Source organism: Leuresthes tenuis, unplaced genomic scaffold (genome assembly GCF_036924035.1).
Source record: "Leuresthes tenuis unplaced genomic scaffold, fLeuTen1.0.hap1 SCAF_19, whole genome shotgun sequence".
Lineage (NCBI taxonomy): Eukaryota > Metazoa > Chordata > Actinopteri > Atheriniformes > Atherinopsidae > Leuresthes > Leuresthes tenuis.
This window is the reverse complement of record NW_027325373.1, coordinates 19,730,235-19,744,591: the sequence shown is the minus strand read 5'-3', so window position 1 is coordinate 19,744,591 and position 14,357 is coordinate 19,730,235. Positions and strand designations below refer to the sequence as shown.

Sequence of the window (14,357 nt, the reverse complement as noted above, 5' to 3'; positions counted from 1 at the left end):
AATTAAAAGTGAAATTGCAGTTTAGAAAATAGACAAAACATGATTAGACCATATTCAGCCAGAATATTGTACATACTGGTTTACACACTGTCTTTAACAAAAGCATTCAAACAGTTAGTCCATGCTTTTAGGCTGTACTATTTAAAGTTTTGATTACAGCTGGAACAAGTGGCATTTTACAACAGTTTATTTCAGACTTTGGAATTGTAATCATCAGCAGTGGAGGATGCAAGTTGAGCTCAGACTCCACACATAAAGATTGCAGCAAAGAGTATGAAAGATGACATAGTGCAACATAGATTTAGCCTTAACTGCTTGAATGGCTTTCCTGACTGTGCTTTGTAGAACTGACTGGAAAAATAAAAACATAACTCACAATCTTTCATCTTTACCATATCCCACTTGTTGAAGTGCAGTTTCTGCAGTAGCCTGAAATAAAGTGCATGCACAGACCTGGTTAACCAGAGTGCTGTGACTTCAGATCAAATGCCTCTTAAGTTTTCTTTGTTTACTATGAGGGAATGAGGATGACACCATTGCACAAATGTGCTTTCTACTCTTAGACCATAAGTTTACTTATACTACTTGTGAATGCTGTGGGGGATTATTTGAATGTATTCTTTACTATTTGAATTGCTTTCTTATTTAGAATTAAAGGTTGTGTTTATGTATTTTGCTTTACAGTTTGTGTTATTAGTTGGAACTATGTGTCTTTTTATACTGAAAACATGGATAGAAGTCAAAAGCGCAATAGATGGATGCAGTATTCAGGTAGAGTAATTACAGAAGAGTGAACAGAACTGTATTTGCAATTTCTAACCAGTTTGTGTATATAAGACTTTTTCATATATTTCAAGAACAGTTCAGAATCCGAAGTGTGCTGGTTGTGGCCTTTTCTGTTGCTGTTCCTGATGCGCCAGATGGTTTGTGTCAGAACCATATGGGAAGTCCTCTGTGTAAACAATTTGGAGAAAGGGCAAGCCATTCAAAAATGTTTAACAGGTGACTGGATGAAGCGCCTGCCTATTAAAGGCATGGTATCCAATCCTCTCTAACTGCACTTATTGTCAGATGTGTTGATGTTCTCTTCAAATCCCAATAGCTTTTAGAGAATTTGCATTAAAAAAAATCAGTCTTTTCAGTCACAGGTGTGTAAAAAAAGCCATCCAATCATTGCATTTGGCCTGAATACAATGATTGGATGGCCCACCAGCTCCTCTTCCTGTTTACCTTACCTCCTTCGGGTATCATTACTGCAGGCAAGAAATGGAAGGCTGTATCAGAAATGGCTGCAGCTAAAAAAAATGTTTGGATAAAGGAAGTGTTCACACCAGAGTCAACATAAGGAAAGCTTTTCCACAATGGTTACAGCTCTGGGAGTCACAGAACTTAAAAACTGACACCATGGTTGCTTTTTTCTTTTGGAAAGTTAATGCTTTGGTGTGGATTGTGGGGAATTATCTGTTTTCAGTATTATATAGCTAGCACAGCTATGTGGCTACATTATGTGTTAGTCGAGGATTGTATTCGCCATGGTTTCTGGTGTTGACACAAGGCTAACTCGCTGCTCTTCCAGCTGAGTGGCGAGTCAACTCTGTGGTTTCAATACATCACCCACTGCACTTTTAAAGTCACAAACCACACCCTATTGATCCTTGTCACATCTAAAGACCATCCATAACTTCCAGGACAGGAAGCTGCTTTGTCCAAACATTTTTGTTTTTGCCAAGAATGGATAGCTTGGGACCCGGAAAAGTGGGATTTTCTAGTGATTGTGTCTAGTGATCAAATCTCATGACAGTACAGCTGCTTCAGAGAGTTCAACGTAAACTGTGCATCCATGTTTTTTTCACACCCACTGTCTAATCCAGGGTCTCTGTCTGGCTGGAGCCTATCCCAGCTACTGTTGGATGAAAGCTGGGGATCATCCGGGACAGGGTACTAGACTGTTGCAGAACCAATAGGAGACAAACAACCACACACTCTCACAGTCACTGTACAATATAGAATAACCAGTTAACCTAACATGCATGTTTTCGGACTGCTTGTCTGGTCTAAACTGTGTCCTCTGTCTAAAAGTCAAATGTAATATGGGGTAAAAAGTCATGTCTGGTAAAGTATAACACAGGGGGGAAGTTTAAAATGTCCCGAGTACAGCAAAATGCATGCAGATGCAGAGACCGGTAGTTTAATTTAATTTTTGCTACATTTTCATTGTAATCTATTATTTCCACACATTAACATTGGAGGAAGTAGCACAGATATGGATTTAGTGCAGTAGACCCTGAAACCATCTCTGTCTCTGCTGTTCTGTGATCTCCCAGTAAGAATACCAAGACCCAAATCCGACAGGGGAGAGAGCACAATGAGAGTTTTAAGCTAAATCAACATAAATCTATGACTATCCCTCTACAGAAGCAACTTAAACACATGAGACTTGGGCTGCTGCAATGGAAAATCTGAGTCTGATACGATCACGTCAGACAACAAAACAATCACATGGCATTATGCCGGTGATCTTGATCAGTCACAGCTCTGAATTGTTTTACCAAAATAACACAAGTATGCTAATGTTCCAATAAGAGGAAGAAACACCATGCTTCTCCAGCCCTTTTCTGAAATGGGCTTCGTCTTTTTTCATTTTTGAGAGATTTTTTTGGTGCATTTTTGTACCTTTAATCAGAAGTCATCCTAATATTTGACATACAGATAAATTTGAACAGACTGTTTGGATTTAGTCGAGAAAACTGTCTGTAACTGACGCAATAACTTTTTGACCGAAACATTTGTTGCTGCACATTTATTGCAATACAGTTTATCTTTAAATTCAGTGCAGCACCTTTGCAGTTGCTAAGCTTTGTGATAAACCACAGGCGGACGTGGCTCAGCGAGATATTCTGTGTAATCATCACGGCCCAGATTCTAACCTCCCGACAGGAAAACAGCTTGCTCTGATAAACTCCTTAGAATGATTTGAGTGAGATGTATTTATTCTTTAAAGACATAAAATCAATCAGTTGCCCTTATTGTAGGAAAGTGGGCTTTCCTTAAAGGGCTATTCCTCTTTTTTTATTTAGTAATTTTCTGGGAGGGGGTTTGGGGGCTTGAGGGTTGGGGGGTGGTTGTGAAGAACTAGTAAATAGTTTGTCTCTTAAATCCAGTAGGCAGCTGTCGGACAGCTCTCATTTTGGAGAATTGGAGAAGTTAAAAAAAACTAAAAAAACTTCAAATTTCATAGAAATTTGAGCAAATGCTATGTTGTTGATTATATTCTATTTCATCAAACAGTCACACGGACTGAGTTGCAGTACCATGCTGCAACCATCTGTAACCTATCACAGAGGATGTGTTATTTTTCCCTCTACTAAAATACTGTATGAGGGCTAAAAGATGGAAATGAGTGATTGAACTTGAGATTATTGAAGGACGGAACGAAAGAAGAGGAGGGAGGCAGCTGGAACAGAGGGGATATCTGTGCCTTTAGGCTCCAGCTGAAAGGATGATACCCTGATGGAAAGATAAGAGATAGAGGGAATAATAGGAGGAAGAGGACATTGGAAACAGAAAGAGTGATGTGAGAGTGAAAGAGAGGCTGAAAATGATACCACATTGGTTGTCTCGAGAAGGACAGGATAGCAGCTTCTGTAGATCTAGTGATGAAGAGATAGTGATTGAGTTAAATGTATGAATGCAGGGTGGGTAGAGGAAGTATGGATATCCCTTTTTGTTGATGCCCTGTCAAAGATAAAGTCTCCAGTGTTATGTATTATGATCCTTGAAGCCTGTGAGATACCACGAACCTCGCATGAACTCACAACAAAAATGGAAGTGGGTGTAGGCTGATGAAGGAGAAGTGAGATGCCTTCAAGTCTCTCCACGTCAAAAAGTATTAGAGAAACGGAAGCGAAATAAATGAACTAGCCTACAGAATGAAAGTTACTTGTATATGCAATGGTTGGTTCAAATAGGCAAACACACAGTTTTTGGAAAACACGAAGCAAAGCAAAAAGGGAGAAATGACGCACATAAAGTCTTGCAGCATTTTAATGGTTGAATTACCATGACGTTTTTTTTAATGCATGGAGTAATGCGTCCCTTTGGTTCCAGGATTAAGTGTGACACACACAGCTGGGACCAGACTGAAGATGTTGCTGGGAGCATGTTCCGCTTGTCTAGCAGGGTTCGTCTGCGTCTGGCCTTCAGCCAACCCCCACAGCCCCCACATGCTGAGCTGCATGCTGCAATGTCACATCACACAAACATTTGCCCAAAGCTGGGTTCACATCAGACAGGCACTCTCCTCAAGCTATAATCCATCCACCTCAACCCGCAGCCCACGATGTGTCACCCGCCATGTGCACAGCCGTCTCACGAGGATCCTTCAGACAAACTAAATTCTGCTCCTTTGCTGTGGAGTCAAGTGCAACAGAGACATGGACATGGCTTAGCTGAGCTGGACCAGACAGCCACTCAGATCAAGCCACTTGTAGCTGGCAATGCTTGGCTCTCTTAGAGTCTTTCATCAGCTCAGCCAAGACGAAACAATGGGCTAAAGCTTAGAAGGCAACACTATAGGGCAAGACAAAGCAACAATACAATTTTTAAATGAGAGCAAACCAGGATGATATATGAGCATCTCTTTCCAAATCTCTTATAGAGACATATGAAAAGACATGATTGAAAGAGCAAGTGGAAGCTGCTCCACCTTGAGGCTTGTCGTAAAGGCTTCGTGGCACTCTGTCACCAGCCACTGGCATGAGCCTGGAGGGAAAGCAAACGGAAAGCAGGAGAGAAAAAGGTAAAAGGAAACAAACAAGTATCCTGGGACAGACTCGTGGAAGGACCTGAATTAATGTTTGTATTCCTGAATGCAGAGAAGTGGCCATCATCAGCAGTGTGACCGAGCAGTTATTGGATCATTTCTCTAACGTAGTGTCACTGAGTGTCCTTTCAGGCTGCTTGAAAAAGAGACGAGGCTCTTTGATCTCCACCTAAAGCAAAGGAACCTGAAAGTCGGTGTCTTTCTGATTTTATTCCTTTGTTTATCTTGCCTTCAGAGGAAAAGCCATGGCTCTCACCCAGACAGACAATGCCCAGTCTTCCACGAGGCGATCATTTGATACCAGCATTTTGTGAATTTAACATAATATGAAAGTGGCTGATATGAAAGGAATTACTTTTATTTTTCTTCTTTTTGTTTAGTTGTCAGAGATTCTTTTACAAATACATCTTTGGTTCACACTACTCTCCATGTGTCAGTTTGTCTGCTTTTAACAGAAAACGTAAGGATCAATGAACTGTTGTTTATTCATTAGTTTACTCTGCCTCACTCTGCCTTACTTTTCCTCAACAATAATGAGTATGAGGACATGTGGTTGTAAAGAAAAAAAAACCTAATGAGAATTAATAGGGAAACATGAATGAAGCCATTCCCTTGTCTCCTTTAGGGCTTTAAGCTGTTTGTCACTGAAGTCACGTGAAAAAAAAAGATGTGAAAGTGCCATGTTTTTTCCTGCTAACCGAAAGTTAGTCTCTTTGCACAGTTTGTAAAACAGTGGTATTAGGTCATTTTATGCTGTTTGGAGTCATTGCCAACTGCTGTGCTTCTATGACTAAATCCTCTTGTCAAGTTAAGTAATGTTGAAGTCTCAGGCGGTAGATGAAGAGAAACTTAGCTGCAGCACCAAACTCACTACTTTGCAGAGATTTAACGATGAACTACAATGGTTCTTGATTTTATTAACTCTTATTCACAAACCTTTAGTATTTGTGTGATTTTTTTTGTGTGTGTGTGTGTTTTCTGTGCCACCATAGCTCACCTGGTACTGAGTGGCCATTTTGTCTTGACACACTGTTGATGAGCTCAAATTTGCCAGTCCAGAACTGCTCCTTATGATTACATTTTGGAAAGTTTACCTCGCAGTCGGATTTATCTTTCAGAGATATCTTGTAATATGTCTCAGCAAACTGACTATTATAAGACAGCTTCGTGAAAATGCAAGACCAAACGAGAGCAGTCAGAAATACGTGTTGCTTATTATGCCTGCATGAAATATTTTGTTTCTATCAACGGAAATAGTTTAACAACAATGAAAATGTGTTTTGTTCACTATGTTGCTTTCAACTTTCACTTATGGATACCACCAACACATGCAAAATGACATTATTCTATCATCTACCTAAAGGAATTTAGGTTCAAAGGTTTGAAAGAAATGAAACACCTATTTATAAAAGACCCTTGTGAGACAGTCCCTATTTTCAACCTGCTATTTTCTATTTGGAATCATTTTAGGTATTTAACTTAAAACGATTAGTTTGGGTCTTGCTCGTAGCCTGTTTGTTGAATTTACTGTGTGCTGCTGCGGCATAAAGAAAATATCTGAGTGCTATGATGAAGATGAAAAGTCTGAGTAGCCATAGTTTCATTTAAAATTTTTAATGTCCATTTGTTAAAATTGGTCACCAAGGACACAGTCTAAAACCAGTGGAAATGATCGGAACACTTTGCAAATGATGCTGTAAAGAGTTGCCGAGGGGATACAAATCCAACCATTCATGAAAAAAAATCAAGATAATGTAATCGTAATTTTTTTACATTACAACATTTTTACATTACATTACTAGCCCAAAGATCCGAGCAACAATTGACACACTGAAACTAAAAATTCCTCATGATTTGATGATAAATGCAACTCACTGGAGTGCAATTTTGTGTTTTTATTTTCCTGAAGCTAAATCTGCTGCACTCTCACTTAATCAGGCATGTTGATTAAGTCTCTCATTTGTAGCAGTGGAGAGGAGGAGTAGATGGAGGAGGAGGCCGTATTCTACATAATATCATAATATCAGTGAGTCATTGCAGAGGATTACTGTGTCTTCAGAGAACATTTTCTGTTTTACATTACTTCATTAGGCACCTTCAGATAACCTTCCATTTTGTATTATTAGTTTTCATTTAATCCCTGCCCATGTCTAAGCTGCTGTCTGCAATGTACGGCAGGATGGCAAAAGCCTGTGGAGAGACGGCTCCTCTACAAGTGGGGGTCCGTGTGATTAAGCAATAAGCCACATGAGGCCGAGCTTTACAATGAGTCTTAAACAGCAGCTGTGAGATGTGTTGTTAAGCATGGCTTTCTGACAATGAGCTTTGTCCAAATACAGCAAGGTTTTAAATCAGATCAAATAAAGTCTTAATTTTCATTATCAATGAATTAGACAATGTTTTTGATTGAAAAAATATAAATATACTGATCATATCAGCCATTTTGATAATTTCTTTGCCATATAGATCCCCTCCCTCTTTTTCATGGTGGAGTCCAAGATCTCCAATTGCAAAGGTGACTCGGGTTTTAGAAGGGCCTGTTAACAAATCATGGCGGCATGCCAAAATGTCCTTGGGCAAGACACTGAACCCCAAGTTGCTCCCAATGGTAGGCAAGCACCTTGTTGGCAGCTTGTAGAACATTGTTCTACATTGTAGAACAGTTTTAGTACTGCCAAGATAGAAATTGCTGCCAATCACTCATGTGTAAGCAGTTTAGCATGGTAATTAGTCTACACTTATAAAGGTAAATACAGTATATCGCATGGAAAATGTTTATGATTTTCAACATATCTGAACAAGGAAACACTTGATGCTCTTTGAAAAGGTTCCTCCCAGAGTAGGTGTTGGGATCAGATTAAAACTTTATTTATGTGAAACTCATACCTGATATTTTCTTTGCTAATGACCTCTGTGGTGTCATTATGCTAAGACCTAGACACCTCTCTTAAGGCCTGCCAAAAATACTAAAAATGTTGTGAATGCCTTTGAGTTTGGCAAGGCATATAAAACATTTGATAATTGTGTGAAGTAATTCATTTTACAATAGGGAAGCTCTGCAAGTGGTGTAGATGTTAAAAGACTGCAAATTTAACCAGGCTCACCACCCAACCATCCACCCAGCCAAGAGGCAGGCTGTTTGAAGCAAAAAGAAATGCCAAGAGCCCAATGTTTCACAGTATCTGAAAGACACATGAGGAAAAAGCCATCATTGTCCAAAAAGAAAGAGCAGTTTTCCAGTGAGTATACAGGCAAAGACCAAGCCATTTGAACTAATATGCTATGAGAAGCTGACTCAAAGACAGATACCCTCTAGACCATGTCTGTAGCGCATGGTGGTGGTAGTGTTATGGTTTTGGGTTGCATCCCTGTTTCAGGGAATGGGAAGTCACTGACTTCACAACAAATTCTGTGTCGTATCAAAGAGCACTGGAAGATTATGTTGGGCCATCTGCCTGTCAAACATTCCAGCAGGACCTTTCAACACAGAAATCAATTTCAGCACATAAACAAATCCAAACAAGTCCTAAAGCTGAATATGAGGATTATGGAATCATGCAAAATGCCTTCAAGAACTTGTTTCCCCCAAAATGGTACAATAATGTCTTGGAAGCGAGTCCAGGGTTACTGTTAACTGTATTTACTCCTATGGTCATATCAGATCTGTATTTACACATTTTAAATGCAAACTAACCTAAAAGAAAAAAATCTACTGTTTGCAATCTTCTTTGGGGGAATACAGTGTATGTGTCTCTAATAATGCAAAAATCAGGCAACACTTTTCCATCAACCATGTGTCTACAAAGGAAGATATGGTTAGCTTGTTTGGCAGCTGTCTTTGGCAGTTTTAAGGTGTAATTGAATAAGAACAAGCCACAGCTGTGGACAACAGAGTGCTGATGGTGAAAAACGGCCAATTATTGATCAACATCTCTTATCAAACACAGCACTGTGCATGATCCATGTATTTCTGGTATTTACATTAACTTAGCTGCTTAGAGAGAGTTTTTGTGGTTTTTACAATAAGTGCATTTTGTTACCATCAGTCGCCAAATCAACCAAGACTGATACACTTGGTACACTGATACACACTGGCATTAGTTCAACCTTAAAATTTCATTAGATAATGATGCCCTTCTTTGTTCTAGTGCTGAAGTATATCTGGATTCTGCCTGCCAGAATATGTCCTCTCCTCTCAAAAGTCTTTACCCAAAACTGCTCTGGCTATTGTCAAATCAAGTTAAGTCAATTTATTTATCGAGCACATTTAAAAGCAACAAAAGTGTTGTGCACAAAGATAGGATAATGGCATTATTTGATGACACAAAAAGCAGTCAAATTAGGAAGGCGTGACATGGCCTGCTTTTAGCTGTTGGGCTTGTTGCTGCTTTTGACAGTAGCTCACTGAAAACACAGTCTATTTACCACCTCAACCCAAGAATGCTAGATTTGTTTCACTGGGGTGGGTATTTCACTATCTTTACCCCACCCTCTGCCATTCCCCACTGTGCAGGCTTAACTGTATTATTCTGGGATAGATTAATTTGGACACTAGACACCAAACATTAGCTGTTCTTAACTCTGTACTTGCATAATTAAAGAAATGCAGGTTTCTACAGGGTTAGACAGGCATTACATATGGTTGCTGAAAGCTGTAATTTTCTTAGTTACTTATGAAACTACCCCTACTATGCAACACATTAATGGTCCAAGCCTGTCATCTTTTGTGCATAGTCTAGCATAATTAAAATTCCAGGCGTTTATATTTCCTTTAGTTGTCTCAGAAAACGTTCCTCTCGTTCTGAGCTCATTACAGGCTGCATCACAGACAATATGCAGATATTGACAAATTACCCATGTGACATTATATCAGATTTTTGTTGCAGAGACTGAAATAACCTTATTGTCATTGAAGGTATTTGCATACAGGTGCAGCATTTAGTCGTGCTGTTTTTCCTTTTTTTTCCCATTTTAAATTATGAGCTTTTCAGATGTATTCAAAGGAGAATGAGTGGTCACGCTCTTTACAACAATAAAAACTTAATGTGTTCCTCCTCTCAGTTAATGCTTCTGCTGCAAAATAGTTAGCACCACTTTTTCACTTTTTTTTTTTTTTGGATTCTAATTTTCAGATGGTGAAAGAAATAGAATGAATTGAAAAGCTCACCAACCGTTTCTATTTAGCACAAGAACTTTGCGTTCCCGACCATCTATTTGCCAAACTGAAACTTCAAAAGGCCAGCAATTGCAGGCTTTTGATATTCAAAATGAAGTGGACAGCTCTATGAATTTGTGCCAGGTTGAATTGTTGATCAAACAAACTCGCTGAAATGTATATAGCTTGACATGCATCTCCGCCTGGCAAAATGGCACATTTGTTTACTGCTGGTAATCTTATCAGTTTCAAAATTCACTCATCATCTTGTCTCCGCAAATCTCCATCTATTTGAGTCTCCTGATATAATGAAAGCTAATGTGAGCAATCATCTGTTTTGTCTGCAGGCCTGAAGATCCGTGAAGTGATGATCAATGTGTCACGTCAGCAGGTGGAGGACTTTCATGGCCCAGAGGATTACTGGTGTTTGTGTGTTGCTTGGAGTCATCTGGGAACCTCCAAGAGCCGCAAGGCAACCGTCCGAATTGCCTGTAAGCAACTTTGTGACGCTTTGACTCTAGATTGACCTTACTGTCTCTGAAAAGGTCATCTTCCATAAACCTGTTGTGTAAAAATGATTAAACTTTATGTCCATGTATGTTCGCTCATGGGTGGAAGGTCACACATGTAATAAAGTAACATTTTATGTTGCTCCTTCATGCTATTGTATTTTGCTCTTTAATTCAGGCTGTTTATTGTCTTCCCTAGACTTGAGGAAGAACTTTGAGCAGGACCCTCAAGGCACTGAGGTACCTCTGAATGGCATGATTGTGCTGCACTGTCGTCCCCCAGAGGGAGTGCCTGTGGCTGAGGTAAAGGCTGCTTGCACTTTAAACAAGTAACATTTTCTCCTTTGCCACCTTGACACAAGCCGTCATGTGCCTGGCTTACTCACAGCATTGCTCAGTGTTTTGTTCCTCTCATCTACAGCATATCAAAGACACATCCCCTCTTTTTCCTTTCAGTTTAATATTTGTTTACTTGGTCATTTGTTTAGTTGGTTCCTTTATTTTAGTTAGAGTGATTATTCCTACACTGGGAGCATTATGAATCCATTTTCTTTTTCCTGTATTCTCTGGTAATTGAATGTATGTCTATGACTTATTTAGAAGTAATGTATTAATTTCACTCCCATTGCCTGACTCTCTCCTGAGGCTGTGTTTGTGAGCGTACATATATATTTGTGTGTGTGCGTGTGTGTGTGTGTGTGTGTGGAAAAAGAGTCCCTGTCATGGCTATTTTAATTTTTACTATGAATATAAAATGAGGCTCTCACAGACAGTCATGTCGAGAGTGGTGTGTTGTGATGCTGTGTGCCTTCATGCAGAGGCTCAGTAGGCAGATATGTCAATATCAAAGCCTGTGTGCCCAAGCGTCTGAAGCTTTTCATTTACTTATGATCTATATGTACACAAAATGCCAATGCGACCAAGCACAACACCAGAGCAGTGTTATTACTTCTAAAATGATTGACAAGCCTCCACATATACTATCTACTAAGTCATTAATAGTTTAAATGGTTAAAGTTTTGTAATTCATAAGGAACCGTGGCTTTGATACATTGAATAACACTAAATACCAGTGTTTAAAGGAAGGTGGAGCTCAACTATCAGGAACCAATGTTTATTTAGCAGGAGCTTAACTAAAACCAAGCATTTTGGTTCTACATAAAGTATCATCTATAGTGAGCCTTACACCAAGCTTCATATATAGTTCAGAGAGGCAACTAGTCACTAATGATGTCAGGTAAATGTGGTAAGATAGGCATATTTGTTCGTTAGTAATTGGTTAAATCATGATAGTTGATAATTGCGTTTCATGGCTGAAGTTTGTTAACATTTTTCTCTAAATTCAACAGAAGTTTCCATTAAAGGCATTTCTTTTACTTTTTTCTATGAGAGCAGGACCCAGGACACATTGAGATTTCTGGAAATCACAACTGAATGCTTCAAATTGTATTTCAGCTACCAACTGCTACCTTTTTATTTAAGTTTGCTTGAAAATACAAATAGGTATTTGCCCAGAAAACATCAAAATAGTCATTGTGATTCCTGAGACATTTCTGCTGCTGCTGTCTCCAGCTAAAAGGTCAGGACTTCATAACCAGGAAAGAGGTTCGAAGCTGGAAGTGTTTGGTTTAGAAAGTGACAGAACAGTAAGAAAATTACATTTTGATTAATAGTTGGTGTGACCAGAAGTCAAAGCCCTTGGGCTTACTCAATACTGACATTCTACTTGCTTGTTTTGAACACAGCAGTCCAGATATACCACTATGTACCATTCCATTGAATGCTCGGCACCCAAAAATACCCTAAATGAGCAAAAAGTGAAGATTGCTGCTGTACAGGCATAATGAATTAGCTTAAATAAATATTACAAATAGGATTTTGATAGATATGGAAATATGATCACTTAAGGACTCCTAAAATTGGTGCACTTCACTTCAACAGTGTTCACATTGAGTTCAAGCTGAAAATCAGCATTTGGATAGTCAATATTCTGTACATTTATATCTCCTTTGCTTTGCTATTGCTTTATTGTTATATTATTAAGATACAAAAAAAAGTAGTTTGAGCTTTAAAGGTATCAACAGCTCCTCACATGTGTAAAACATTATATGTGCATTTTGTATGTGTGATGAATCATTAAGCTCAGGCAAATGGAGCATCAGTGTACCACGAGCCTCCCCAGTGGTTTGTGGTCATCAAATAGGCAACTCCTCATGCATTCATTAATGTGGCTCTGGCTAACAAAGACAATCGCAATCGTAAATAATTAAGTGACAAATCCAGCTCCCCTAGTACAACTTGAACTGAACTGTATGACTTTGGGTTTTGATGAGAGATTTAAGCCTTTTCGGTATGAAAAAAAAAAAACACTGTTATTTTGCTCAGAGAAACTGTGGCTCAGGCACAGTTTGAATTTTAAGGAATTGAGGTCATGGTGCAATGTGATCTATTAAACTCAGTTCGTATTTTAAGGCACATTTATTTTGGTCGTGGGACATTTATTTGAAGCTTCCATACCCCATCAGCTTGCAGTGCATCTTGATTTAGCTTAATACTTGTGATGGTGAGGGAATGCCAACTCGTAATTTTTGGTCAGTTGACAAGATGCAAACGAGTTCCAACTGTGTATTCTGTTTTAACACATGAACACAGCAGACTTTATAGCTTGAAATCCCCTTACGCTGCCGCTGTTTTCGTGATCTCGGAGGCCACATTAACAGTGAGAGAGGAAAGGACTTTATCCGCATCTTGCTGTAACTAAGCCTTGTGGGAGTTTACTGGGCTGGCTGTGCTGGATGCTAATAAAAATCAGAAAACCATATTATCTGTCCCAGTCATGATAGAGGTAATAATATGTGCACACTTGAAGTCAGACTGTGGAGAATTGATCATAGTAAAAGAGCTTAAAATCACTTTAGTTTGTTGGTGACAAGAGTTTAAAATGGATCCTTTTTTATATAAATAATAGTGTTTTTGTAGTGCTGTCATTGCAAACCAGCTTGCTCAGTTCCATTTTAATTTTCCCATCAGAAAGTTTGTTGTAGTGACCCTCTGGTTCTGAAGCATGGACCCCAAATGCACTGTCTTGGACTGCAGCCGACAACAGTAAACCATAATGATTTTTCGCATAATGTCACATGACTCATTTCTCCACCTACTTTAAGTTCTGATTGGAGTTTGTCCTCAAGTGTACAACAGTCCTCCCTGGAAGCACAATGAGGACTACTGTTGCCAGCTGCAGTCTAAGAAAGTTGAGTCTGTCTGCAGAACCAGAGTCTCAGCTGAAGGACAATGAGGACAGCAGCAACGTGGTCACAGCTAACTCTTTAGCTAGTAGAAGGGATTCACATTACATTTCAAATATGTTAGATTGTTGCAGGACTTCTCATCCTCTTCTGTCTAAAACAAACCATTGCAGCCAATGTCTCTTTAAGGCCCTCTTCCCAAAATGTCCAGTTTGTTCCCTTTTGTTGAGACTGTCCTTCCAAATATATCCCCATTACTCATGCAGACCACAGCAACCTATAATTACATTCAAAGAAAATGCAAACTCCAGTGGTTATGAGAGCAACTGCTTGTGAATTGTAAAAATTGCATCCTTGAAGGTAACAGTCATGTTGTAAAATGTATGTATGTAATGTAATGTATTTTTTTCCTAATCTTTATCATTTTCCAGTCCCCAAGTAGTGTTGATTTCTAACCCTAGCCAAGTCATTTTATTGCCCAACCACGAAGTGACAAAGTCATCATAGCATGTTGTGTTTACATATAACCAAGGTATCCAGTTAATGGCATCCATCAGGGTAGGTCTTATTGTAAAAAAGAATGTCTTTTACTCTTAACATGACCGGTTTCTTATCCCTTATTTACT

General features: G+C 39.0%; 1 protein-coding gene across 2 annotated transcripts in view; it reads left to right on the top strand.

The window, feature by feature from the left end:
- LOC140276801 (netrin receptor UNC5D-like) overlaps positions 1 to 14,357 on the top strand; it is a 177,809-nt gene that overhangs the window by 116,863 nt on the left and 46,589 nt on the right. For both annotated transcript variants that reach the window (XM_072371612.1, XM_072371611.1), the window contains exons 3-4: positions 10,325 to 10,468; positions 10,686 to 10,789. In XM_072371612.1, the coding sequence (XP_072227713.1) occupies positions 10,325 to 10,468; positions 10,686 to 10,789 (248 nt within the window). The remainder of the gene's footprint in view (positions 1 to 10,324; positions 10,469 to 10,685; positions 10,790 to 14,357) is intronic.